Here is a 25,224-nt window from a genome sequence, read left to right as displayed (position 1 = left end):
TGCCTTCAGAAGGGTGGGGAGTAGCAGGATAGATCTAGTGATTGAGCCTAGGCTAACTGTAGTTATGCAACTACTTCCTCCTGCCTTTATAACTGAGATTTAGCCACTCAATATGACTGAAAACACAAAATGATTTTTTTTCTGCAACTCCATCAGCCTTGTTCCTATTCTCATCCCAAAGACCTAGGATAGGCACTCTGAGCTAGGCTCAGAACTAATCCATAACACAACTTCAACTAAAAAATGATTAAATTTTCAGGGAGTTGGTAGAAGTTGGGAGTGGAGGGAGAAGAGGAAACAACAAAAAGTGAGGAAGATTATAGAATGAAAAAATAAAGTATATGTTTAAAAATCCAGTATCTTTTTTTGGAACACTTTCAGAAAACATGAGTAACACTTTACAATGTGAATGTTTAACCACTGAGGCACCTGGATGGTTCAGTCAGTTAAGCATCCAACTCTTGACTTCAGCTCAGGTCATGAACTCACAGTCATGAGATCAAGCCCTAGAGCCTGCTTGCTACTCTCCCTCTCCCTCTGCCCCTCTACTGCACACACTCACAAGCATGAGCGCACTCTCAATCAATCAATCAATCAATAAAAATGCTTAATCTCAGAGAATATGAGAACACTAAAGATGTTATTAAGTAAATTAATTTCATTCTTTTGAGTTCTAAATAGTAACATATATATAACATTATACGACGATTAGGTGAGAAACTTCAGCTAGGTCACAGTCATACTTTTTCAAGGGCAAAGCTAGAGGCATGAAGTCAATACCAATAAGAGCACAATGAATTGTGTATTCAAAAGCTATACAAAAACTTTAAAAAAGAAAAATGACTTCCATAAGTAATTTGAAAATTTTTGCATATGTTAATTTTAGCCTTCAAGGGTAATTCAGCTTGAAGTTTCACATTTAGTCATAGCATCTCTAGGTTTAAACTATCTTATAATGAGCAAAATCTAATTTTGTAGCTTGATCAGGAAAATCCAAATTCTGTGAACTTCTAAAATTATTGCCACTAAAGACCATCTGCTATGGTGTATTTTTACAATTATATACATAAATGGTGACGCCTCAATTAACTAAAAAATTCAATGAATCTTTTCCTCACCCTCCAAATATAATACTAGAGCTGCCAAATATATATATATAAACTAATACAAGGTTAGCTTCCATAATTATCTGGCGTCAAAAAAAAAAAAAAAAAAAAACCACTGTCAGGATGTAAGTATTGTATTTGTGTAGTGTGCTTACAGAGGGGAAGCCCTGGTAATGCCTTCACTTAAGTCATTTGGTAAGAAGTTAAGGGTATGCAGTTGTAACAGGAACACATAAAGGGCTCTGCGTAAAACATAAATTGTTCTGTACAGAATACAAAACAAATTGAAATTTGCTAACCAGCATAATTCCTCAAATTCAGTTCAACAGAAAAAGGTCATTTCATTTATAACATATATCACCTGATATTTAACCCTGAGAAACGAAAAGTATCTCATGTTACTGTACTCATCTTAAAGATTACCTCGAGTTTATCAAACACAAATTGAACTAATATTTTCTCTGCAAGTTAACTCATTTACTCAACACTCAGCATCATGCTTGAATCTGTTAAGCAGTGCAACTTAAACTTGCCTACTTCAGGGGTGCTTGGGTGGCTCAGTTGGTTAAGTGTCTGACTTCAGCTCAGTTCATAATCTCATGGTTCATGAGTTCAAGCCCTGTGTCGGGCTCTGTGCTGACAGCTCGGAGCCTGGAGCCTGTTTCAAATTCTGTGTCTCCCTCTCTCTCTGTTCCTCCCCTGTTCGCACTCTGTGTCTCTGTCTCTCTCTCTCTCTCTCTCTCTCTCTCTCTCTCAAAAATAAAGATCAAAAGAATTTAAAAAAAAAAAAAAAAAAAAAAAACTTGCCTACTTCCAATTCTTAGAAGTAGGCATAAAACATAAAACAACTTACTTCTCCATTATAAAAATCAACTTGGGGCGCCTGGGTGGCTCAGTCAGTTAAGCGTCCGACTTCGGCTCAGGTCACGATCTTGCAGTCCGCGAGTTCGAGCCCCGCGTCCGGCTCTGGGCTGATGGCTCAGAGCCTGAAGCCTGCTTCGGATTCTGTGTTTCCCTCTCTCTCTGCCCCTCCCCCGTTCATGCTGTGTCTCTCTCTGTCTCAAAAATAAATAAACGTTAAAAAAAAAAAAATTAAAAAGAAAAAAATCAACTTGACCTTTCATCTGATTATTAATCCTTTCTCCCTTAGTTCGTTTTAAGTCTGGAATTTCCAGCAAAAGTTAACAGTATGAGTCTTACCACCCCATTTCACTCTTCTCCAGGCCCCCTTTCCACTCATATCATAGTCAATGGCTTGTCAGAAGCCCTATGAAAAGCTTCCATGCTCAAACACATTTGTTGCCTAGTGTATTCCATTCTCACATCTGCATGTCCTGTCTCAGCTATATAACATCAGATTCTGAAATTTAGTTGTTGCCTGAAATTTAGTCTGCATCAAAGGGAATTAAAGGTACACGTTTCTCCATTTTGCAGGCATATTAAAATCAGTTCACAAGTTACTAAGAGGCTTATGATAATTTGTAAACACATCCCAGAGGGTAGCTACAAACAGGCATATACATCAGATGAATGGCATTTTCCTACCTTATGTAACAGAAAGAGCTGACCACAATGATGAATGCACAGTCCGAAAGAGCTACAACAATCCAAACTGGATCAACTAAGAATGAAAACAATATAAGAACCAAAATGATCAGAAAACCCTGACTACCTCAAGGCCAACTTGCAAATACCTAAGAAATAATATAACACACAAGTGAACACCAAAAACTATTTTAAAACTCAACACATGAAACTATCAAATAAATGTAAAATCAATGTTCCAATGTTAACTGGAGAAATGCATCCCCAAGTTCCTAATAAATTCACACAACTGACATTTCCAATAACAAGTGACAAATTAAACATTAATTCATGTGCAGTGAAAAGTTATCAGCCAAAAATGACATGAAATAATTTCTAAGACAGAAGAAATTAAGTTTTCAAACTATAAGGGATAAGAAACAAATTTCAAATCAGATTCAGGATAAGGAAAATTATTTTAAAATGGGTAAAAATAAGCAATACAAAGTTTTACATGTACTTGTTTTCAGTGAGCCACGCAATAATGTTACCATCCACAATCGCCTTCACTCAAAAACCCTCATTTCCTGGGGCGCCTGGGTGGCGCAGTCGGTTAAGCGTCCGACTTCAGCCAGGTCACGATCTCACGGTCTGTGAGTTCGAGCCCCGCGTCAGGCTCTGGGCTGATGGCTCGGAGCCTGGAGCCTGTTTCCAATTCTGTGTGTCTCCCTCTCTCTCTGCCCCTTCCCCGTTCATGCTCTGTCTCTCTCTGTCCCAAAAATAAATAAAAAACGTTGAAAAAAAATTAAAAAAAAAAAAAAAAAAACCCTCATTTCCTGAAAAGATTTGCCAAGTGAATAATACTAACTCTATTTAATATGCAATGGACTTCTCATTTGTGACACAACAAAATACTCTCCATATCTTTTAAGATGCTCATCTTCACTGTCATTCTGGGCTGTATAAATGAAATGCCTGCTACCATTAAATCCACTAGTATTTCAAATCAGGTAAAAAATATTTTCTGACTGTTCCAAGAAGGTTTTGTTTTTTGTTTTTAAACATCAAGGCAAATTATAAACAGGTATCTGACTCTGAACTTCAACAGCACAGAGAACCTTTGTCTGCGAGGCTGACAGGTGTCAAAACCTGACCTTTCCCTAACTGGCCAAGTGAAAAATCACTAATAGCATATTTGACCTTACCCACTCACCTTTAATGTGACACAAGGTTAAGTCAATCAACTCAACAATGAGATCCAAAACAGCCTCCAAAGACAATATTTACTCATTTCTAATCCTTCCTAGAAATTACAGATTTAAAATCCAAATTATTTACATGTAAGTCCAAAAATGAAAAAGTTTTTCCTTTCTGAATACTTCACATTAACATTTTGTGTTATATATCAGAATTTACTATGCACTAGGAACCCAAACACAGACTACAAAAGCCAAATTATCAAAACACAGCCAGAATGAGAAATACAAGAATCTGAATCTGATAACTGGCCCCATTCCCCTCCCCCAAATTTTTATCCAATAAAATTACATCAGCTATGGCAAACTGAACAAAAAAAATTTTAAAAAAAAACTACGCAAAATATTGTTCCTTTCTCTGTAAATATTTCTCCATTATGCAAACATAATGCAATTTAGTTATAACAATGCATCTCCTAACGTAAAAATATATTTATTTTACAGAAACAGATCCACGTAGAAGTCACTGCAGCCTTAGGGACAACTGGGTGGCTCAGCAGGTTAAGCATCAGACTTCTGCCCAGGTCATGATCTCATCGTTCATTAGTTCAAGCCCAGTATCGGGTAAGCATGAGCCCCACTTCAGGTGAGCCCCGCTTCTCTCTACCTGCCCCTCATGGCATTCTCTCCCTCTCTCTCTCTCTATTGCTCTCTTCCCCCACCCTCACTTGCACCCTCTCTCTCTCAAAAAATAATAAATAAAATTTAAAAATAAAATATTTTTTTTTAAAAAGTCATTGCAGCTTTAATGAAACTGTAAAGATAAACAAAGACATACAAACACAGAGTCCAGGTAGACTCTAAGATGTGTGTGCCAGGAACCCAGCTTCTGTAGCCTTGTGGCTCTCCACTCCCCGATGTTTCCTTCTGCCTCAACTTGGGCAGCAGGATCTATTATACATCAGAGACCAGTTTATGCAATAAATGCAAATAACGTTTCCCTAACTCTTGCTTTGCCTTAAGTCTAAAAGCACGTGTTTAAGCCCAACAGTTTCAAATGCAAACCAAATATTCCAATCAAAGTGAAAAAAAAACTGTGCATGTTTCTATTAACGAAATGGTAAAAGTTGGTAAATGGGAAGAGCCACAGGAAACTAGAGGTGAGCTAATCAAAAGCACCTGAATTCAAGCGCCTTAATTACCAGTACCAGTTGCCATGAGAGTATACCAGAAGGAAAAAGTCTCAGCCAGGAAAGTGATACAATGTATCACAGGAATGGGTTTTCTGCCAAGCTCCTGCAATGCTTTCTCACTTTCTTCCATGAAAAGTGAGCTACAAACACCAGCTACAAACACTTGACCAAGTTTTACATTCCAGTTTATTTCAGAAACAAAAAACGTGTTTTTCACTCTACACACCTTCAACCAACATTCTAATAAACCCCCAGGAGGACTACCTACATCCCATCTCCCAAGTGAGAATCACTGAACTAAAAAAACAGTCACACTAGTAAGCCGAAAGTTACTATTCCTTTTAGAAATTGCAAGCCTCCGACTTCAGCTCAGGTCACGATCTCACTGTCCGTGGGTTCGAGCCCCGCGTCAGGCTCTGTGCTGACGGCTCAGAGCCCGGAGACTGTTTCAGATTCTGTGTCTCCCTCTCTCTGACCCTCCCCCATTCATGCTCTGTCTCTCTCTGTCTCAAAAATAAATAAAAAAACGTTAAAAAAAAAATTTAGAAATTGCACAGGACCCCCTGTGACATACAAATGTAGACATTAATTTTCCCTACAATTTCCCAATCATCTATATTTCTACATCTTACTTTAATGCATGTTTATTATAATGCACCTCAAACGACTTGCAGAATGAAATAAAATATAATTATAGCAAACACACTGGAACCAACCACAATATTAAAAACCAATCATGACCCAACACACATTAGTTTCAGGGATACAATAGAGTGATTTAAAAATTCCACACATCACCCACTGCTCATAACCACAAGTGCACTCCTTAATCCCAATCACCTTTTTCAATCCATCCCCCGACCCACCTCCCTTCTGGTAACCATCAGTTTGTCCTCTATAGTGAAGAGTCTGTTTACTGATTTGTCTTTTTTCCCTTTGCTCACTTGTTTTGCTTCTTAAATTCCACAGATGAGTGAAATTATATGGTATTTGTCTTTCTCTGACATTTTGCTTAGCATTGTACTCTAGCTCCATTCACGTCATTGCAAATGGCAAGATTTCATTTTTTATAACTGAATAACATTCCATTGTAAATATATACCACATCTTCTTTATCCATTCATCAACTGACGGACAGCTGGACTGCTTCTATAATTTGGCTGTTGTAAATAACGCTGTAATAAACTAAGAGTGCATGAATTAGTGTATTTTTGTATTCTTTTGGTAAACACCCAGTAGTTTGATTGCCGGATCATACAGTAGTTCTATTTTCAACTCTGTGAAGAACCTCCATATTGTCTTCCACAGTGGCTATACCAATTTGCATTCCCACCAACAGTGCACAAGGATTCCTTTAGCTCCACATCCTCGCCAACACTTATTGTTATTGATTTTAGCCATTCTGACAGGTGGGAGGTGATATCTCACTGTAGTTTTGATTTGCATTTCCCTGATAAGTGATGAAGAACATCTTTTTGTACATCTGTTGGCCATTTGTAGGTCTTCTTTGGAGAAGAAGAATGTCTTCTGCCCATTTTTAACTGAATTATTTTTGGGGGGTATTCAGTTTTATAAGTTCTTTATACACTTTGGATACTAACCCTTTATCAGACATGTCATTTGCAATATCTTCTCCCATTCCACAGGTTGCCTTTTAGCTTTGTTAACTGTCTTCTTTGCTGTACATTAGCTTTTTATTTTGATGTAGTCCCAGGAGTTTAGTTTTGTTTTTGTTTCCCTTGCCTCAGAAGCCATATCTAGAAAAAAGTTGCTATGATCAAAGTCAAAGAACTCACTGCCTGTGTTCTCTGCTAGGATTTTTATGGTTTCAAGTCTCGAAAATAGATTTTGGTTTTTTTTATTTTATTTTATTTTTTTTTTTTTTTTTGGGACAGAGAGACACACAGCATGAACGGGGGAGGGGCAGAGAGAGAGGGAGACACAGAATCGGAAACAGGCTCCAGGCTCCGAGCCATCAGCCCAGAGCCTGACGCGGGGCTCGAACTCACGGACCGCGAGATCGTGACCTGGCTGAAGTCGGACGCTCAACTGACTGCACCACCCAGGCGCCCCTAGATTTTGTTTTAAATTGCAGCAAAAGTATATTAAATCTAATTAACCCCAAACTTCAACATATAGGCATTTGCTGCTGCCTCTGTATCTGCCATAGTATTACTAGTTAACATATATGCCAGCCACAGTACTAAGAACTCTACATATTCTAACCCATTTAAAACTCACAAATCTGTGAGGTGAGGATTAGGATTATCTTCATTTTATTTTTTATTTTTGAGAAAGTAGGGGAGAGGGGGAGAGGGAAAGAGAGAATCTTAAGTAGGCTCCACATTCAGCATGGAGCCTCATGAGGGGCTCAACCCCAGAACCCTGGGATCATGACCTAAATTGAAATCAACAAACATTCAAATGACTGAGCTACCCAAGCGCTCCAGATTATCTTCATTTTAAAAAAGAGGAAACTCTGGGCGCCTGGGTGGCTCAGTCGGTTAAGCGTCTAACTTCAGCTCAGGTTATGATCTTGCGGTTCATGAGTTCGAGCCCTGTGTTGGGCTCTGTGCTTACAGCTCAGAGCCTGGAGACTGCTTCAAATTCTGTGTCTTCCTCTCTCCCTGTCCCTCCCCCCTCATGCTCTGTCTCTCTCTTAAACGTAAAAAAAATTTTTTTAATAAGGAAACAAATACAAATTAGAAAATTTACTCTAAGGGGCCCCTGGGTGGCTCAGTTGCTTAAGCATCTGACTTCAGCTCAGGTCATGATCTCACGGTTCATGGGTTCGAGCCCCACATCAGGCTCCATGCTGACAGCTCAGAGCCTGGAACCTGCTTCAGTTTCTGTGTCTTCCTCTCTCTCTGCCCCTCCCCTGCTCATGCTCTGTCTCTCTCTCTCTCTCTCAAAAATATATAAACCATTTTAAAACGAAAAGAAAAAAGAAAAGAAAAGAAAAGAAAATTTACTCTAAATCACATAGCTGATTGTCAAGTCTGGGACTGAACTTTATGCTACCTGTAAGTCAAAAGTTAGCCTACTACTGTTTAATGGATGCTGACAGAAGACACAGACTCCTGCATTAGAGACAAAGAACTTTATTACTCCTATCACAAGAAGCAGCAAGAGAGCCAACATGTTGTGTCATTCTCCTTAACCCTAAGTTCCTGGGGGGCAACATGACATAGTCCAGATGAATGGTCAAGTAGAGTAGGTTTGCACTATGAGGGAACACGGAGAAACAATCAACTTTGTAGCAGGCAGTAAGCAAGCCTCCTCTATATACCAGGAAGATATTTCTTCATCCCTCAAGGCTGCTTACTAAAATCACAGCTGTGAGAAATGGCCTGGTAAAGAGTGATCATGACCATGTTTTCATGACATACCAAGCAAGATATGTAGGATCAGAAGAGACCCTTGGAGGTGTTTTCCCAACACTGATGTGTGCCAGAGAGAAAACTCAAACTAAACAAATACAACACCATAGTCTGGACTATTGACCACTATTAATGAAACATTCAAAAACTTCACCTTTGTTCCCTAAATTTAAAACTATAATTACTGAGGTCATTAAGGCCTCTGGCTAAACACAACATATTTGTTTCCATTACCTCCACAACAAAAGAAAAAAAAAGTCTCAATAATTTTAAAAGGACTGAAGTCATACAAAATATGTTCTCAGACTAAAATGAAATTAAGTTAAAAATCAGTAACAGCAGCAAGTTTAGAAACTTCAAAAATACATAGTAATTAACACTCAAAATAACAGTAAGTCAAAGAACAAACAAGGAAATACTTTCAAATGAATGAAAACAAAACATGACATAGCCAAAACTCATGGAATGCATCTAAGGCCATGTTCAGAGGGTAGTTTTAGCTATAAATGCCTACATTAAAAATGAGAAAAAAGAAAAAAAAAACTCAAATCAGTAACCTAAACTTTGACCTTAAGAAACTAGAAGAGCAAACTAAACCCAAAGCAAACAGAAGGAAGGAAATAATAAAGATTAATTAGTGATAATAACAAAAATTAAACACACAAGAATAGAAACACAGTAGAGAAAAATTAACAAAACCAAAAGATAGTAATTTGAAAAGATCCACAAAATTGACAAACCTCAAATTCAATGACAAAAAAAAAAAAAAAAAAAAAAAACGACTTAAATGAAAAAATGAGATCATTACCAACCGTATAGAAATAAAAAGGATCCCTGAAACTAATATAACATCAGATGTTAATTATATCTCTTTTTTAAAAAAAGGATTGTAAGAGAACACTATGAACAAGTGTACACATCAATTAGATAACTTAAATGGACAAATTCCTAGAAAACACAAATTACCAAAACTGACTCAAGAAGAAATAGAAAATTTAAATAGATCTATAATAAGAGTGAATTAGTAATTTTAAAGCACCCCACAAAGAGAAGCATAAGCCCACAAAGATTCACTGGTTAAATTCTACCAAATGTTTAAAGAAAAATTAACACCAGTCTTTGACAACCTCGTCCAAAAAAACCACAAGAGCAGGAAATACTTTTACAAACTCATTATATAAGACCAATATTACCGTGATACCAAAACAAGACAATGACATCACAAGAAAACTACAGACCCACATCCTTTAACGATAAACACAAAAATCCTCCACAAAATACTAGCGAATCAAATCCAACAACATATAAAAAGAATCATACAGGATAATCAAGGGGGATTTATCCCACGAATACCCCAGCAAGATTGGTTTAACATCCAAAAACCAATTAATGCAACACACGATATTAATAAAGGACAAATCCCTAAGATAATCTCAACAGGTGGAGAAAAAGCACATGACCAAATCCAATACCCTTTCATGATAAGAATGCTCAATTACAATTAGAAGGAAATTTTCTCAATCTGATAAAGGGCATCTACAGAAATCATGTATCTAATATCATAGGTCATGCTAAAAGACTGAATGCTTTCCCTCTAAAATGAGGAACAAGATGGGTGTCCACTACTGCCACTTCTATTCAACATTACATTGGAGATTCTAGCTAGGGAAATTAATCAAAAATGGAGAAATAAAAAGCCTCCTGATTGGAAAGTAAGGAATAAGATTATCTCTATTTGTGAGACATAACCTCCTAAGGAATCCACTAAAACCAATTAGTACTAACAGAGTTCCATAGGTTGCAGGATATAAGATCAACATGCAAAAATCAACTGGACTTCTATACACTAGCAAGAAACATTCCAAAAATGAAATAAAGAAAATAACTCCACTTACAATGACATTAAAAAATAAAATACTTAGGTATAAATTTAACAAATATAGTACTCAATCTTGTTGAGAAAAATTAAAGAAAACCTTAAGAAATAAAGGACGAGGGGTGCCTAGGTGGGTGCCGTTAGTTGAGCATCCAACTTGATTTCAGCTCAGGTCATGATCCCAGGGACATGGAATCGAGCCCCACATTGGGCTCCATGATGAGCATGGTGCCTGCTTGGGATTCTCCCTCTCTCTCCTTCTGCCCCTCTCTCCCACTTGCACTCTATCTCTCTATAATAAAATTTTTAAAAATAATTTAAAAATAAAATAAAAAACATCCCATGTTCATGAATAACACTTAATATTAAGATGGCAATACTCCCCAAATTGATCTATATATTCTCTGCAATCCTAGTCTGAATCCTAGCTGACTTATCTGTAGAAAGTGGTAAGTAAATCCTAAAATTCTTAAGAAAATACAAGGAACCAGAATAACTAATCTTGAAAAAAGAATAAAATTCATTTTATTCTCCTACTTCTCAATTTCAAATCTTACTACAAAGCTACAGTAGTCAACATTCAAGACCACAATAGTACTGCCACAATGATAAGCATACAGCTCCAAGAAATAAAATTAAGAGTCCAGAAATAAACCAACGTATAGTCAAGAGTAACAATTTGGTGAGGAAAGAACAGCTGTTTCAACAAATGATGCTAGAACTGGATATCCACATGCAAAAAAAATGAAGTTGGGACTCCTACTTCATATCATATACAAAAATTAACTCAAAATGGACCACAGACCCAAATATAAAAACTAAAATTATAAAACTCGTAGAGAAAGCCAGAGGAGTAAATCTTCATGACCTTTAGACAAAGCCTTCTTAGATCTGACATCAAAAGTACAAAAGAAAAAAACAGACTTCACATAAATTAATAACTTTTATGTTGCAAAAGATAACCATCAAAATGAAATGACACCTAAGAATAGGAGAAAATATTTGCCAATCATAGATCTTATAATGGACTTGTATCCAAAATATGTAAAGAATTAACACTCAACAATAAAAAGAGGACTCAATTTAAAAATGTACAAAGGAAAAAAAACAAATGTACAAAGGATTTGAAAAGACATTCCAAGGATATACAAATAACCAATAAGCACATGAAAAGATGCTCAACATCATGTGTCATTAGAAAATGCAAATCAAAACCAGTGTTATGTTATCATTTCACATCCACTAGGGTGGCTACATTCAAAAACAACTGTGGATGACAATGGTGGAGAAAGTGAAACCATCATATCCCGCTAAGATGTAAAATAGTGCAGCCACTTTGAAAAAGTTCGTCAGTTCCTCAAAAGCCTAAGCACAGAATTAATTACCCTACAACCTAGTAATTCCACTCCCAGATATATACATAAAATAAAAAAGACATCCACAAAAAAAAAAAAAAACTTGTACACAAATACTCACTACAGCATCATTCCTATTAGCCAAAATGTAGAAACCCAAATGTCCATCAACTGAACAGAGAAGTATCATTTGACAATAAAAAGGAATGAAATACTGATATAGGCTACAACACGGATGAAACTTTAAAATATTGTGCTAAACAAACCATTATTCACAATAGCCAAGATATGAAAGCAATGCCAGTGTTCACCCATAGATGAATAGATAAAAAGATGTGGTATATTATACAATGAACTATTCGGTCATTAAAAAAAAAAAAAAAAAAATGCATTCCTATACACCAACAATGAAGCAACAGAAAGAGAAATCAAGGAATCGATCCCATTTACGGTTACACAAAAAACCATAAAATACCTAGGAATAAATCTAACCAAAGAGGTGAAAAACCGATGCGCTGAAAACTAAAGAAAGCTTATGAAAGAAACTGAAGAACACACAAAAAAATGGAAAAAGATTCCATGCTCCTGGATAGGAGGAACAAATATTGTTGAAATGTCGATACTACCCAAAGCAATCTACATATTCAATGCAATCCCTATCAAAGTAACACCAGCATTCTTCACAGAGCTAGAACAAATAATCCTAAAATTTGTATGGAACCAGAAAAGACCCCAAATAGCCAAAGCAATCTTGAAAAAGAAAACCAAAGCAGGAGGTGTCACAGTCTCAGACTTCAAGCTATACTACAAAGCTGTAATCATCAAGACAGTACGGTACTGGCACATGAACACTCAGATCAATGGAACAGAGAACCCAGAAATGGACCCACAAATGTATGACCAACTAATCTCTGACAAAGCAGGAAAGAATATCCAATGGAATAAAGACAGTCTCTTCAGCAAGTGGTGCTGGGAAAACTGGACAGCGACATGCAGAAGAAGGAACCTGGACCACTTTCTTACAGCATACACAAAAATAAACTCAAAATGGATGAAAGACCTCAATGTAAGACAGGAAGCCATCAAAATCCTCGAGAAAGCAGACAAAACCTCTTTGATCTTGGCCGTGGCAACTTCTTACTCAACACATCTCCAGAGGCAAGGCAAACAAAAGCAAAAATGAACTTACTGGGACCTCATCAAAATAAAAATCTTCTGCACAGCAAAGGAAACAATCAGTAAAACTAAAAGGCAACCGTGAGAATGGGAGAAGATATTTACAAATGACATATCAGATAAAGGGTTACTATCCAACATCTATAAAGAACTGACCAAACTCAACACCCAAAAAACAAATAATCCAGTGAAGAAATGGATTCCAGTGAAGAAATGTGGCAAAAGACATGAAGAGACACTTCTCCAAAGAAGACATCCAGATGGTCAACCGACACATGAAAAAATGCTCAACATCACTCATCATCAGGAAAATACAAATCAAAACCACAATGAGATATCACCTTACACCTGTCAGAATGGCTAACATTAACAACTCAGGCAACAACAGATGTTGGTGAGGATGAGGAGAAAGAGGATCTCTTTTGCATTGTTGGCAGGATTGCAAGCTGGTGCAGCCACTCTGGAAAACAGTATGGAGGTTCCTCAGAAAACTAAAAATAGAACTACCCTACAACCCAGCAATTGTACTACTAGGCATTTATCCAAGGGATACAGGTATGCTGTTTGAAAGGGACACATGCACCCCAATGTTTATAGCAGCACTATCAACAATAGCCAAAGTATGGAAAGCGCCCAAATGTCCATCGATGGATAAATGGATAAAGAAGATGTGGTATATATATACAGCAGAGTATTACTCGGCAATCAAAAAGAATGAAATCTTGCCAACTGCAACTACGTGGATGGAACTGGAGAGTATTATGCTAAGTGAAATTAGTCAGAGAAAGACCAAAATCATATGACTTCACTCATATGAGGACTTTAAGAGACAAAACAGATGAACATAAGGGAAGGGAAATAAAAATACTATAAAAACAGGGAGGGAGACAAAACAGAAGAGACTCATAAGTATGGAGAACTGAGGGTTGCTGGAGGGGTTCTGGGAGGGGGGATGGGCTAAATGGGTAAGGGGCATTAAGGAATCTACTGAAATCATTGCTTCACTATATACTAATTTGGATGTAAATTTTAAAAAATAAAAAATAAAGTTAAATCAAAAAAAAAAAAAAAAGAGTGCAAACTTCCAGTAGAATGATGGATATAGTTAACAATACTGTATTATGTAACTGAAAAGTTGCTATGTGAGTAAATTTTACATGTTCTCACCATAACCACAACAAAATGGTAATTATGTGAGGTGAAGGATGTGTTAACTAGCCTTACTGTGGTAAAACATTTCACAAGGCATACATGTATCGAATCATCACATCTGACACCTGAAACTTACACAATGTTATATGTCAATTAGGTCTCGATAAAGCTGGTGAAGAAAGACATACTATACAATACCATTTATATAAAGTCCAAAAAATAGTCAGAATTAACTTATGATATTAAGAGTCAGACAGTGGCTAATTTTCGGTGGAAGATAGGAGATAGTGAATGGGAGGACGCATAAGGTGCACAGGTGATAGCAACATTCTATTTCTTAACTCTGTTAATGTTCACTTTGTGATACTTCACAGAGCTATATAATTCCAATCTGTGCACTTTTCTGTGTGTGTTACGCTTAAATTTTAAAGTTTTGGGTTTTTTTTTTTTAACGTTTATTTATTTTTGAGACAGAGAGAGACAGAGCATGAACAGGTGAGGAGCAGAGAGAGAGGGAGACACAGAATCTGAAACAGGCTCCAGGCTCTGAGCTGTCCACAGAGCCCGACGCGGGGCTCGAACTCACGGACCGTGAGATCATGACCTGAGCCGAAGTCAGACGTTTGACCGACCAAGCCACCCAGGCACCCCATGTTTGTTTTTTTTTAATGTTTATTTTGAGAGAGAGAGGGGGAGAGAGAGAGGGGGAGAGAGAGAGAGAGCGCGTGCACATGTGTGAAGGAGGCGCAGAGAGAAAGGGAGAGTGAGTTTCCCAAACAGGCTCCACACTGTCAGCACAGAGGCCAACGCAGAGCTCAATCTCATGAATTGTGAAATCATGACCTGACCCAAAACCAAGAGTCGGATGCTCAACTGCCTGAGTCAGCCAAGCACCCCAAATTTTAAAGTTTTTTAAAAGAAACATGGTTTTTGCTTTAAAAAATTACACGTGACAATACATGGAGACACCGTAGACACATCTATAAAAAAATAGATCTTCTCAAAGACACTCCTCTATTCATTTCCACAGGAAAATATACACTATTTTTATCATGAAAGGATAAAGTAACAGTAATTGAATTAGCAATAATGGACTTCACTAAGGATCTAAGTTAAAACAAAGGGAAAAAAGCATGGGGCTTGGGTCAGATGATCTGAGCTTGACACTCTTCTATGCCCACATAGATGTTATTTAGAAATCTCACTGACCTCTTATGAGAAGGGAGAGAAACTTGAAAGTGCTTCCCTAGCACATGCTAAACACTAAACGTCTATCAAATATTTACTTCCCTTCATGCTATTTCTTTCCACCAACTTCAATAACCAACAGTGTTCCTGTATACAGTAGGTACATTTTCCACTTCTCAGACAGGACCATGTATTTCACTCCAACTTCTACTTTATTTGGCTTTAAGTTACTCACTCTAACATCAAAATCAAGACTCACCCAATGCTACTACCATCTGAGTCTAAGTCTTCCAGAACAGAATTTTTCAGCCTTCCCACTACAACACAGATCCACCTAAAAGACATAAATCCTATTTCCACCCACAATACTTATACCTGCTAAATATATCCCAGACATTTCTTCTTTAATATATAGTTATGATACATAAATTAAATATATCTGCAAAATAACTATTCAGAGGTTCTACTGACAACTGACTTTTCAAATAAAGTCTAAATTAAACATCATTAGAAGTAAATACTACCACCTCTCTATTCTCTTTAATGTATATTATTAGCTTTAAATTTTCAGCCTAGAAGATTAAAGATGAACTCTTATAAATTAAACCTTCTTGTGCTTTCACAAGTCACATATTTAATAAAGCAACTCAATGTGAAACTTCGGTACTAAGGAGTCCCTTTTCTTCTAGTCACGGAAAGGCAAAGTTTCATTGCTGTGCAAAGCCAATAGCTATTGTTTCAGGCAAGTACTTAAGAAAATGTAAACAGAAAAAACACCTCACGGGCACCTGGGTGGCTCAGTCGGTTAAGCGTCCGACTTCAGCTCAGGTCACGATCTCGCGGTCCGTGAGTTCGAGCTCCGCATCAGGCTCTGGGCTGATGGCTCAGAGCCTGGAGCCTGCTTCCAATTCTGTGTCTCCCTCTCTCTCTGCCCCTCCCCTGTTCATGCTCTGTCTCTCTCTGTCCCAAAAATAAATAAACGTTTAAAAAAAAAAACTTTTTTTTTTAAATAAAAAAAAAAAAACACCTCACATTAATACTCGCACTTAAGGTGAATGGGAAGGGATGAATGGTGAAAACAACTGAAAATGGCTACAAAACCATACTCACGGCCTCAAAATGCAAATGGCTATCCTTTAAAAAACTTTGAATCTTGTCTTTGGGTAAAATACTGAATCGAAATCGAAGGAGATCCATTTCTTGTTGAATGAACCAGCGTCTAAGATCCTCACTGAAATCAAGACAGAGAAATGATAAGTATAAATGAAAAGTCCACTGATTTTAAAAGTCCATGGATTATTAAATCAAGAATTTTTTATGAAATAAAACTCAAATATGAGCAAGATGCCAACAGACAGAAGTTAAAAGCACACATGTCGTCTATTATGATAAACAGTATACAGAGCACATACCACTATCTTCAAGGATGTGTACATTGGGAGAGGTATTAAATACAGAATACCTTGAGCCTAGCTGATTATCCAACAATATAAAAGAAAACAGTTCATTGCATTTAACTGCAAAACAGTCATTTACATCAGAAAATGGGGTATTCCTTCAGTCTAAGGTGGTTCCATCAGTGCCAAATCAACACCAAAATTTTTTTTTTTTTAACATTTATTTTTGACAGAGAGGGAGAGACAGAGCATGAGCAGTGGAGGGTCAGAGAGAGGAGACACAGAATCCGAAACAGGCTCCAGGCTCTGAGCTGTCACCACAGAGCCCGACGCGGGGCTCGAACTCACAAACAGGGAGATCATGACCTGAGCCAAAGTCAGACGCTCAATTGACTGAGCCACCCAGGCGCCCCAACACCAAAATTTTTAAAGGTCCCTTTATCTCTGAATACATTATGATCAGATAAACTCTGAAAGTAAACTTTGTTTACAGCTTTATAGTTAATAATTTCACAAAATTTAATATGCACAACTACATCGTGATTTTTGAAAAAGCAACACACAAATATAAATTCATAAAATACATAATGGTTATTACTATTGTCACAAAATAATTATACTACTATACATAAAATATGATGTATATCCCCCCCTCAAAGGGACTTTCACAGATTGTCAGCAATTCATTTACTGCATAAATTACATAAACTGTACATTCATCTTTACAAAAGAAAACCTCCAGAACCAAAGATGGTCGTGGATAGGATCACCTGTCCAGGGATAAGTGGGATAGTAAACAATTCAAGATTCTCATTTGATAAGACTCTTAACAGAAAGAAACAGAAAAGAAACTTACAATAAGTATATTATTTAGCCAAAATTAGTACAGAAAAAAAAAAAAAAAAAAAACACAGTTTAAAAAAAAAAAAAAAAGAAAAGAAAAAGGCAACTAACTCCTTCTCCCTCTGGGTGGCACTGTAGACTACAAGAAACCAACTAGCAAAGGGAAAATAGCTTACACCTGTACTAAATTCAAGTATATGTTTGAGGTATTATTTCTTATAAATAGTGCCACTTTTTTTCTGAGAAAACAGGATCAAAAAGTCCTTTCTTACCGAAATCCCCCCACCCCCACAATTGCAAATCCCAAATGAAGAGCCTCTCCCATAAAACTAGTAAGTGTTGCAACAGGCAAGTTTTACAATAGAATTTTTTTCAATTTTTTTTAGTAAACAACTGGCTTCAAACAGTTTGCAACAACAGTGTTCAACCCATGAATCACCAGCTTCTGTTGTTATTCTGAGTTTTCCTATGTGCAGCACAATACATGTCAGCTTCCCACGTACCAATTTGTAACCCAAGATAGCAGCTTTGACTATGAGAGTCTAAACGTATACTCACGACTGGCAATAAGCAAGGCGTAAAATAAAGTGAGAAATATGATCTCTTCTTCGGCGCTCATATTCATTTTCTACATTTTCCTTAAAAATAATGACACATGAATAACATAAACACATTAGAATGTTAAGAGGTATAAAGAAAAATGGAGTCAATATAAGCCAATGCTAAAATAAAAGTTTCAAAAACAAATTTCATAATATGTAATTACCATTTTACTTACGTTAGCAAACAAGTGACACTGAGATATGACCTGATCTCAAACAAAACCTCCTGGGTTTGGACTCTCTTCTATCAACTCCTCTCTTAACTTTCTTTCTTACCCAGCATATATCCAGGGTTCTCCCCTCTTCCACCACCTCTGGCATGAACCTTCATTTAACCATTTGGCCAAACCTAGATTCTAAATAAATCTGCAGTCCTATTCCCAAAACACTAAGAATCTCTGGGGGAAAAAAATACACAATTATTGAGAATTTGGAATATTAAAAATTCACAACCTCTAACCTGAACTGGACTTTTACAAGCACCAAGAAATTCTTATTCAAGTCCAACAGAGTAAGAGCAAACATGTCTTGAGCACTTATGAGGTACACTTACAGCACTGTTGTAAGCATGTTTAATCTATTAACTCACTTAATCTTTAAAAAAAAACTCTCATGAGGTAATAAGCACTACTATATCCCTATTTTAAATATGAGGAAACCGTCTAGGTGGCTCAGTCAGTTAAGCATCCAACTTTAGCTCAGATCATGATCTCACGGTTCATGAGTTTTAGCCGCGCATCAGGCTCTGCTCTGACAGCTCAGAGCCTGGAGCCTGCTTTGGATTCTGTGTCTCCCTCTCTCTTTCTGCCCCTCCCCTGCTCACACTCTGTCTCTTTCTCAAAAATATATAAAAATTACTAAAAAAAAAATTTTTTTAAGGAGGAAACTGAGGCACAGGGATGTTCTGAAATTTTTCCAGAGTCATAAAGCTTATTAAACAATAGAACAGAGATTTGACACATAATCATCTCTTTCCTCACTGTTAGAAAAGCTGCTTCAGTCTTCACTACTTGACCCAAGCTCCCTACCATGCCATCTTCTCTCTCAACAGAGAACTTCACTTACTTTACAGAAAATAAAGGCCACCAGGCCAACTTCTTCAGCTCCAAGCTTGTGCATCCACTGTATTACTTTCCCTTCCATCTCTATGGACAAAGGATCTCCCCCTCCTCCTGAATAAGCTCATCCCTAAACCTGAACCATGCATTACTTTCCCTTCCATCTCTATGGACAAAGGATCTCCCCCTCCTCCTGAATAAGCTCATCCCTAAACCTGAACCATGCAATCCATCTGCTCTTGGCTCCTAAGGATCTTGATTTATCAAATGCTCTCTCCAAGTATCTTTAAGCTCCCCTCCTCTTCTTTCTCTTCTAGATTTTTCACTCAGCTTATAAGCATGTTCAAGTGTCTCCTGTTATGTGTCCTCTCTTTTTCCCTACAAATTCTTCTATATTCAGACCTATTTCTCCCCTGTCTTTTCAGCTAGCCATCTTAAAAGAGTACATATTCTACACCCACCTCTCTCCTCCAAACACTGTCCTCATTTTGGCTTCTGCCTCTATCTACAACTCATCTATCCGTACAACTCATCTTACAGGAGCCTAAACTTCTGAAATTATGTGGTTAAGAGTATCACCTGGAGACAAAATGTCCAGTTCTAATCTTGGCCCCACCATTTACCATCTCATAAGCCTGGGCCAGTTACTCAGCCTATCAATAACTCTGTACCTTTATCTATAAAATAGGGATGACAATTGTACCTGCTTCATAAGACTATTAACTATATTACATGGATTAATATATGTAATGTGCTTAGGGCAAACTCTGGGATACACTAAGCATAATATGAATGCTTGCTGTTATTATTCCTATGGGATCAGTATTTACATCATAATCATCATTATGGAAACTCCAAATTTCCTTGGCTACCATGCCACTATTATCCCTGCTGATCTCCCACCTCTCAGGCAGCTCCTTCTCAATCTCCTTCCCAGACTCCCCCAATTCTACTTCACCTTCAGTACTGGTATTCTTCACATCTTGTCCTCCATCGTCTTCTCACTCAAATATTTCCCTCCTCCTGATGATTCCAACCTTCTTCTTAAATCCATACTCCCAACTCCAGCCTTAAGTCCAAGCTATATGCATATCCAATTATCTACTACACATTTCCACTAGAACCTCAAATTCTTGTCTAGAACTCAACATGTTCCTTCTAAGACTTGCTTCTCCTCCTATATGTTACCTCTCAAAATACTACCACCATCCATAGTTGTCCTAACCAGAAACCTAAGGTGTCATTCATAACTCTCTTTTCCCTTCTCCCTGTAATGTCACTAAAATCTTTTGATTCTACCTTCATAATATCATTATACTAGTCCTCTTCTCCAATTCAAATCACTCTCATCCTTTTCTCCAATTCGAATCACTCTCATTATGTCCAAGCTACTTGGTTTTCCTCCCACAGACATGGCCCTCTCAATCTGCTATCTTCCCAAAATAAAAATCTGATCACATCTATCGAGTTTCAGTTCCAGCACTACCTGGAACTTTAACACCTTCCCAAACCTCCCCAAGCTGGGCTGGGTAATCCTATGTGCTCTTGGAGTTCCTGGAACACATATCTAGTAACAATACTCATCCTGTGGTACACAGGGTACATCTGGCAATGTCTGGAGATACATACCAGGTAGAAGCCAGAGATGCTACTGAGCACCCTACAATGCACAGGACAGTCCCTACACCAAGAAATTATCAGGCCCAAATGTCAGTAGTTCCGAGGCTGAGAAACCCTGCTGTATTATAATCGTCTGACTATATATGGCAATCATTCCTAGTGGACTGCAGATATACCTTCAGGCACAGTCCATGCTATTTTAGTCTTTTTAAAAGCCCTGTGCCTAATACAAGAGATTTTCCACAACCAAGACTCAGTATATAAATATATACAAACTGAAAAACATTTCTTTCCCACTTTTACTTACTCTGAAGGAAAACTTGAGCCTTCTTATCTCAGCCTCCAACTTACTCTGGTATTGCTCGGTTCCTTTCACATGGCTCACACCAAGATTTTCGACTGTTTTTAGCACTAGAAATTTTTTAAAAACAAAAGAAAGAAAAATGTATGAATGCAAGATAATTTTTTTTAGAAGACAGCACACACACAAGCAGAGAAGAGGGACAGAGAGGGAAAGGAAAGGGGGGAGGGACAAGGAGAGGGACAGGGAGAGAGAATCTTAAACAGGCTCCGCGCTCAGCACAGAGCCCAACGCAGGGCTTAATCCCATGATCCTGGGATCATGACTTGAGGTGAAATCAAGAGTCGGATGCTCAAGTGACTGAGCTATCCAGGCACCCCAAGATAGTTTTTAAAAACTAAATCACAAGACAAAGCCTATGAACAATTCCATAATTACTTGTTTTTAAAAGATAAGTTATAGGGGCACCTGGGTGGCTAGTCAGTTAAGCATCCAACTCTTAATTCCAGCTCAGGTCATGATCTCACGGTCCAGGAGCTCTAGCCCTGCATCAGGGCTCTGCACTGACAGGGAGGAGTTTGCTTGGAATTTTCTCTCTCCTTCTCTCTCTGTTCCTCCCCTGCTTGTGTTCTCTCTCTAAGTAAACAAACTTGAAAAAATAAATAAAAGATAACAAGTTGCAATAGTTTTATTTTCTGCAAGTACATTATATAAATTATATAAATTTATAAGAAGATAATTTCCATCCATGTGCAGAAAATATCCATGTCCCATAACACAAGTTAATACCAGGGATTCTCAGAGAGTGAAGGATGGGGAATAATCACTGTTGTACTGAGCCACCATTGTCGAGGAATGCAAGTGTGCTGGTATGAAAAAAAAAAATTAAGTACCCTTGTTTGCATCCCTTCTGTGGAACTGTTAGTTTGTTTCATTTACTCAGCATAGAATCATCAGAAAAAACAGCCCTTCCTTTCCTGATGAAGTAGAGGAGAAGACACAACAGTGAAGAAGCATAGCCCTCCAATGATGCAAGTGAACTGTCCTGATTAGATGCATATTGTTCAAAGGTTCCTTGTCAATTCTTTCTCAGATTAATTCTACTTCCATCGATATAAAAAACATTTTTGTAATTCAAGGATGAAAAACTAAAAATGAATCCTGAACGTAATTCCATGTCCCACAGGTACCTCCTTATTACGGTATCTCAAACTAAACTCATCATCTTCCCCTCAGTCCTGCCCCTCTTCCTATCATCCCCATCTCAACTAGCATAGTTTTTTTTTTTTTTTTTAATTTTTATTTATGTTTGAGAGAGGGAGAGACAGAACGTAAGCAGGGGAGGGGCAGAGAGAGAGGGAGACACAGAATCTGAAGCAGGCTCCAGGCTCTGAGCTGTCAGCACAAAGCCTGACGTGGAGCTTGAACTCATGAACCATGACATCATGACCCGAGCCAAAGCTGGATGCTTAACCAACTGAGCCACTCAGGCACCCCTCCACTAGCACAGTTTCTAACCAGACCATCCAGACTGGAATTTCAGCCACCCCCACTGGCCCCCTCACTCCTCACATCCAAACAACTCCCAAATCCTGTCAGGAATACCTCCTCAGTATCCCTTAAATCTCTCCCTGCCTACACACTGCCACTTGTCACTGCCTTAGTTCAGGCACTTATAGCTCACCCCTTAAGTGCCAAATCCAAGGGACACTCTTCAATCATCCTCTTAATCTCCATGAAGCATCTGACACTGTTAAGGTTCCTAAAACCCTTTTCTCCCTTGTCTTCACTCTTTCAGTCAACAGACACTAAGTGCCCCCTCTGTGTATTAGCAGTTGTCACTCTGCTCTTCTAAAAATGATGAACAGTTTCTCACCTTACCTTCTGATTTTCCCACAGGGATATCCTGGAACATAAACTCAGAGAACACTGCTTTTATTTCTGTTTCAATTCATCCTAGCTTATTTCTTTCTTCCACTAGCACACAGAGGATAAGTAGGCCACATCCCGCCTACACCCTCATATTACACTGTTAGCTTGGCAAAAAAATGCCCTTGGTTATCCATTCTTCTCCATTTGCTCTGAACTTGTCACTGTTCCCTCAGATATAACATTCTCTCTTGCCTCCCAGCCTTAGTACAGTTTGTTATCTTGGACTGAAAAAAACCTTTAACTACTTCTCTTTTCAGAAATTTCTACTCATCCTTCAAGGTCCAGATTACACTTCAACTTCTCTAAGAAGTCTTACTTAATCAAACTAAGTCACCCCTACTTCTGTTTTAAGAGCATTATTATTTGGGGCGCCTGGGTGGCTCAGTCGGTTAAGCATCTACCTTTGGCTCAGGTCATGATTTCATGGTTTGTGAGTCCAAGCCCCGCGTCCGGCTCTGTGCTGACAGCTCAGAGCCTGGAGCCTGCTTCAGATTCTGGGTCTCCTTCTCTCTGCCCCTCCCCCACTTGTGCTCTGTGTCTATCAAAAATAAATGTATAAAAAAAGCTTTTTTAATAAAAAAATAAGAACATTACTATTTACCTCTAGTAAGGCACTTGCAATACTAAATTATGATTATTATTTTGGATGCCTTTAGTGTGTACTAGAATACAGCTTCAACAAATATGAGAATTACATTATTCATCTCGAAATCCCCACCCCAGAATATAGTGGCACTCAATAAATATACACTGAACAGTAAATAGCAAACCCTCAATAAATATTTCGAGAATGAACTGAATGAAGGAAATTACCCTCATTCATTTCCACAAAGTATAAGTGAAGTTCTCAAGAATATATAAATTCTAATTCAAATATCACTCACGTTTAACTCTATCAATAGCCAAGCTTTCAAACTCAATCAAAGATATGTTTTCAGAAGGTGGCTCCAAGTAAAACTGAAGGCTATGAGGATAGCAAGCATTCCTTTGGTCACCTCCCAACCTCAGTCTTTTCCGATTTCCTCCAGAAAACTGCATCTCATTATCTTGGAAGGAAACATAAAAGGGTTAAAAGGATGGCAAATGGAGTTAAAAACAACAAACAACAAGCGCAAAAAACAACTCCACATACACAGCAAAAAACTGAAGGGCATGCATAAAATGTTAAAGTGGTTATCCCAAGGCAATACGTCTTTCTGTATTTTCCAGATTTTCTACAACACACCTGTAACAATTCTGTAAAGGGGGGGGGGGGGAAGGTTAAACGCAGGTGGTGGTCATAACTTCCAGCAACATCAAAGTCAAAGTCAAGCGATATTGCCAGTTCACTACAGGTCTGTGTACCACCGTCCTTAGATCTCTACAGTCCCAAGAGTTAAGACGAGATTTTAAACCCGTTGCAATCGTAAATTCGGAGGAAAGCGCGGTAGATTCTGGCTTTCCAGAGAAGAGACTTAATGGTCCGGGTCCAATTCATCACTTCCTATATTATGACCCCGGAAAATAGAACACGTCTTTCTAATCCAGTCCTTCCGAACCCCTTTTAGGAAACATCCTCAAACTCCTATAAAAATTAAGCCCCTCAATCCTACCTGAGCACTCCTCCGACGAAGCTGTTCTCTCCTCAGCTCGCTAACACCTGCGTCTCTGCCTCAACCAACCAATACTCAATACACCCACTCCACCATGTCATTCTTCTGTTCCCAAGGCTCGCAAAGTGCTCTCCTTTCTTTCTCGACCTGCAAGCCTTAACACCAAGACTACTGTCCGTGGTAAAACCGCAGGAGATCCTCTTACCTGCAACCACACCAAACGCGATATGCAGAAACGCCGATAGGCGCTTTTGTCAGATGGCGGGAGAGTTCATATAGGGCCGGAAACGGAAGTGACTGGACCACAAAGCCCGCCCTCCGAACCTCCAGCCCACCCAGCGCGCGCCCTGCGCATGCTCAATGTGGCGCTCTTCGGTTCCTGAGGGCGTGTAATCCACGTTGCCCGCTTAAAGTTTTTTAAATACGATTGTTTGTGTCTCCAAATTAAAAGCTGCACGGCCTGTATGTGCAGTCGATAGCTTTTTGACGATTGAAATTGGGGAACTGGAAAGCTATCGGCAGAATTTCCAGACTCCCAAGAGTGTGGCGCTTTAATCCACAGCCTGGACTGTGGAGCGAGCGGAGGAAGGGAGGAATAGGCGTTTACGGAACTGCTCAGTATTAGAGGTTCTCTTCTTTTCTTGCTTAATCTTTCAGCGACCTTATGAGGTATTACCCCCATTTTACAGATGAGAAAATAGAAGCTAAAAGATGAATGTTAGTTAGCCTATGT

At 38.2% G+C, this 25,224-nt stretch overlaps 1 protein-coding gene across 2 annotated transcripts in view; it reads right to left on the bottom strand.

Moving 5' to 3' along the window:
- PRIM2 (DNA primase subunit 2) overlaps positions 1-24,791 on the bottom strand; it is a 350,622-nt gene extending 325,831 nt beyond the window's left edge. The window contains exons 1-5 of one of the 2 annotated variants that reach the window (XM_058734337.1): positions 24,697-24,791; positions 23,784-23,945; positions 20,974-21,077; positions 17,945-18,024; positions 16,257-16,377 (exon numbers count right to left, since the gene is read on the bottom strand). In XM_058734337.1, coding sequence (XP_058590320.1) covers positions 16,257-16,377; positions 17,945-18,024; positions 20,974-21,077; positions 23,784-23,937 — 459 coding nt within the window. In that variant the 5' untranslated portion in view covers positions 23,938-23,945; positions 24,697-24,791. Of the gene's footprint in view, positions 1-16,256; positions 16,378-17,944; positions 18,025-20,973; positions 21,078-23,783; positions 23,946-24,491; positions 24,514-24,696 lie in introns of those variants that run through there. The other variant, XM_058734336.1, reaches the window with a different exon arrangement.
- Between the last annotated feature and the right edge of the window lie 433 nt (positions 24,792-25,224).

This window comes from Neofelis nebulosa, chromosome 6, assembly GCF_028018385.1.
Source record: "Neofelis nebulosa isolate mNeoNeb1 chromosome 6, mNeoNeb1.pri, whole genome shotgun sequence".
In the NCBI taxonomy this organism is placed as follows: Eukaryota; Metazoa; Chordata; class Mammalia; order Carnivora; family Felidae; genus Neofelis; species Neofelis nebulosa.
The sequence above is the reverse complement of the archived record's forward strand: the minus strand, read 5'-3'. Positions and strand labels throughout refer to the sequence as shown.